At 20.3% G+C, this 3582-nt stretch overlaps 1 protein-coding gene across 3 annotated transcripts in view; it reads left to right on the top strand.

Moving 5' to 3' along the window:
* Positions 1-473: 473 nt before the first annotated feature.
* The window catches only part of LOC102681333 (peptidyl-prolyl cis-trans isomerase FKBP8-like), a 5591-nt gene continuing 2482 nt past the window's right edge, over positions 474-3582 (top strand). Inside the window, exons 1-5 of one of the 3 annotated variants that reach the window (XR_421693.2) lie at positions 474-748; positions 1201-1509; positions 1728-1927; positions 1988-2286; positions 2376-2810. Coding sequence is in view for 2 of the 3 variants with exons in the window: in XM_006614956.2 (XP_006615019.1) it covers positions 719-748; positions 1201-1509; positions 1728-1927; positions 1988-2286; positions 2376-2686 (1149 nt within the window). In the remaining variant the exon portion in view is untranslated. Of the gene's footprint in view, positions 749-1200; positions 1510-1727; positions 1928-1987; positions 2287-2375; positions 2897-3582 lie in introns of those variants that run through there. The other 2 variants (XM_006614956.2, XM_006614958.2) reach the window with 2 other exon arrangements.

The raw sequence follows: 3582 nt of genomic DNA, 5'->3' as shown, positions 1-3582 counted from the left end.
AATTAATATATTTATATTTATATTTTATATTATAATTTTGATATTGATATGAATTATGAATATTATTTTGATAATATAAATATAGGAAATAATATAATACAGATATTATAAATATAGAAATTTGGATGTTATAAATATATACATTGTTATAATATATACATATGTTATAATATATGTATATATATAATATATATATATATATATTGTTATTTTATTTTCTTTTTTTTAGTTATTATAGAATAATATTTAGAATTTAATTATATTATAATTATGAAGAATAAAAATTGATTTGCTTTATTTTGTAAGTATTGTAAATAAATTTATTTTATTATAAATAGAATGAATTTAATATATTTTTTTTTTAGAAAATTAAAAATTATTAAATATTAAATAAATGAAAAATGATAGTGTCTTGTTTCAATTTCATATAATAAAAATTAATGATTCATACATATCATACATATCACTATTAGGTTACTTATACATTGTAAAATTCATAAAACAAAAATATTTACTTGTCGTAAATTTATCTCAATAATTGAATCGAGCAATTGAATGAAACTAATTAATTCATATATATTTACGTAATCAAATGGCTTAAAAAAATTCGATTATCGATTAAATATTTTCGATATTTTACTAATGCTTATTTCAAGTAATAAGTGAAGTCAACTGATATCGCGTGTATTGCGAAACAAATTATTTCAAAACATTTCTAATGACTATTCAAACTTTTGAAAATAACAAGGTATGTATTTTTAGAGAAAAAATCAATCTAAAAACTGAATTATGTGGTATAATAAGAAATAGTAATATTTATCTTACTTCAAATTTCTTCGATTCATCGAATGAGTATGCATTTTTCTACTGTTTATTGAATATTCGTTACATGTGTTGATTTGTCAAATAAAATACGAAATTTTCAATTTTATCATTTAATATTTTTTATAATTAATAACACATCATTTTAAAATATAAATGACATATTTGGTATTGCAACTTGAAAATTAATTTTTAAACATGCATTTTATTAAGATTGGAATTTTTTTCTATGTGAAATAAGAATAATTCCTTAATAAAATGTGAATTTACCATTTATGATTTATTTTTATAAATAATATTTTTTAAAAGTATATTATATTTTTTTGTTTATATAAAATTGATATATAAATTTGAATAATTTATTGAATTTTTTTAAAGATGGAAGATGAATCTAATCAGTCAGGAACAACTCAAGCTGATTTCATTAATGAAGAACTAAACTTTGATGTAGATCCAAATGAACCAATGACAAAAGCAACTTTAAATGAACATCCACCCGAAGAGTGGATAGATATTTTAGGAAATGGACAGCTTAAAAAAAAAGTTATAAAAAATGGAAAAAATGGAACACGACCAAATAGATCTGATATTTGTACTTTAAAAATTATTGGTAAATTAAAAGATAATACAATAGTTGAAAAGTATGAAGATCTTAAAATTCAATTAGGAGATGTTGAATTGATTCAGGTATAGAATTCTTTCTTAAATCTTATTTTCAAATTTTTTAAAATATATATCTATATATTTAATATTTTAAAGATTTTTTGTATGATTATTATTCCCTTATAGTATTAAATATATTGTATTGTTACAAAATTAATATAATAATTATAAATTTTTTAATAACAAATATTGATATTTTAACATTATTATAATAATATTTTTATTATATTATTTAATTATAGGGATTAGATTTAGCAATTGCATTAATGGATGTGAATGAAATTGCTGAAATTGAGGTTGATCCAAGATTTGCTTATGGTTCTCTAGGAAAAGAACCAAATATTCCATCTAATGCAACTATTTTATATACAGTTGAATTAAAATCAAGTGAATTAGAAGCAGAAATAGAAACCCTTAATGCTAATCAACGAAAAGAAATTGGGTAATTATTTTTTACATATTATTGCTTAAATTTGTGATTAATTATTGTCTTTTTTTAAAGCAATAAAAAACGAGAACGTGGGAATTGGTGGTTTACTCGTAATGAACCAACACTTGCAATTCAATGTTACCGGAGAGCATTAGAATTTTTGTTACCAACAGAAAGTCGTACACCCTATCAAAGTGAAGTAGAAGATACTACTGATGCAGAATTGCAAGCTTTGTTAGAGGATCGTATGAAAGTATATAATAATTTAGCAGCTGCACAAATGAAAACACAAGCCTATGATGCAGCATTGAAAAGTGTAGAAAGTGTTCTGAGTTGTCAACCTCAAAATGTAAAAGCTCTATTTAGAAAAGGTAGTATTATAAATATATTTTATATATAATAACAAATTCTGTATATTAAATATTTTAATATAAAATTATTTAATATTAAATTATTCTAGGAAAAATTTTGCATTATAAAGGAGAACATGCATTAGCATATCAAACATTGCTTCAAGCAGCAAAATTGGAGCCAGAAACAAAAGCTATTCAGATGGAATTAGCTATTTTAAAAGAAAAAAATGCTAAGGATGCTCAGCATGAAAAGAATTTATATCGTAAAATGTTAGGTGCACATAAAAATAACAATACATCTTTAAAAAATTTAAAGAAAGGAAATAAGAATAAAAATTCATCAAAATTTACATGGAGCTTAATTGGTGGAGCAACTGCAGCAGTTTTAAGTGTCCTTTTATACAGATTTATTTCGTGAGAAAAATTTAGAATGAAATTAAAGTGAAAGACAATGTCCAAGCTAAATGTTGTGAAATATATTAATACATTACTTAAGTATCGTTGATTTAAAATGACTATAAAGAATATGGGTATAAAAACAAGTAAGTTGTACAAATTTGATAATTTTAATAACATATAAACAAATCAAAAAAAGTCATAGTGTTAATAAAATTTTACCTAAACTTTATTCACAAATCTTGTATTTTGAATTTTATAACAGGAAGATTTTTAAGCATATAAAATATTAAAATGTAGTGTTAAAAAAGTTTATAAAAAATTATAATATATATGTTATAATATATTTTTTGTATAAATCATTATGTAAAACTTTGTTAACATACATTTTGATATGAATTTTCCAAATATATAAAATGTAATTTTTAAGAGTATGAAACTATTTCAGAATAAAACTCTCGCAAGTTGTTTTTTAAGAATATTCTTCACAAATATTTAAGTACTGTGTTAAAAATAACTTCAAAAAATCATTTTCAATGCAATGTTTGCTTACAAAGAATAATTTTTAAAAGCAATTCATGAGAATTTTACTTTCAAATGGTTTATGCTTTTAGAAGAAGATAAATTAATAGATAATTAATCATTTATTTATCCTAATACCTAGTAATGAAGAAAGAAAATTAATTGGATTATTTCTTATTATTTTATAATAAATTTTATAATAATGTATTATGATCAGATGTAGAAGGATATAACAAAAAAATAAATATATGCAAAAAATAGACATGAATATTCACTAAAAGTGTTTATAAAATATCTATTTTTGATAACAATTCAATAATCATAAATATTTATTTTTTTATAGAATAAAAATTTATATAATTATAATTTATATAAATATATAGAATAATTTATAAT

The sequence above is a fragment of the Apis dorsata genome, unplaced genomic scaffold (assembly GCF_000469605.1).
Source record: "Apis dorsata unplaced genomic scaffold, Apis dorsata 1.3 scaffold_206, whole genome shotgun sequence".
Classification (NCBI taxonomy): Eukaryota; Metazoa; Arthropoda; class Insecta; order Hymenoptera; family Apidae; genus Apis; species Apis dorsata.
The sequence above is the reverse complement of the archived record's forward strand: the minus strand, read 5'-3'. Positions and strand labels throughout refer to the sequence as shown.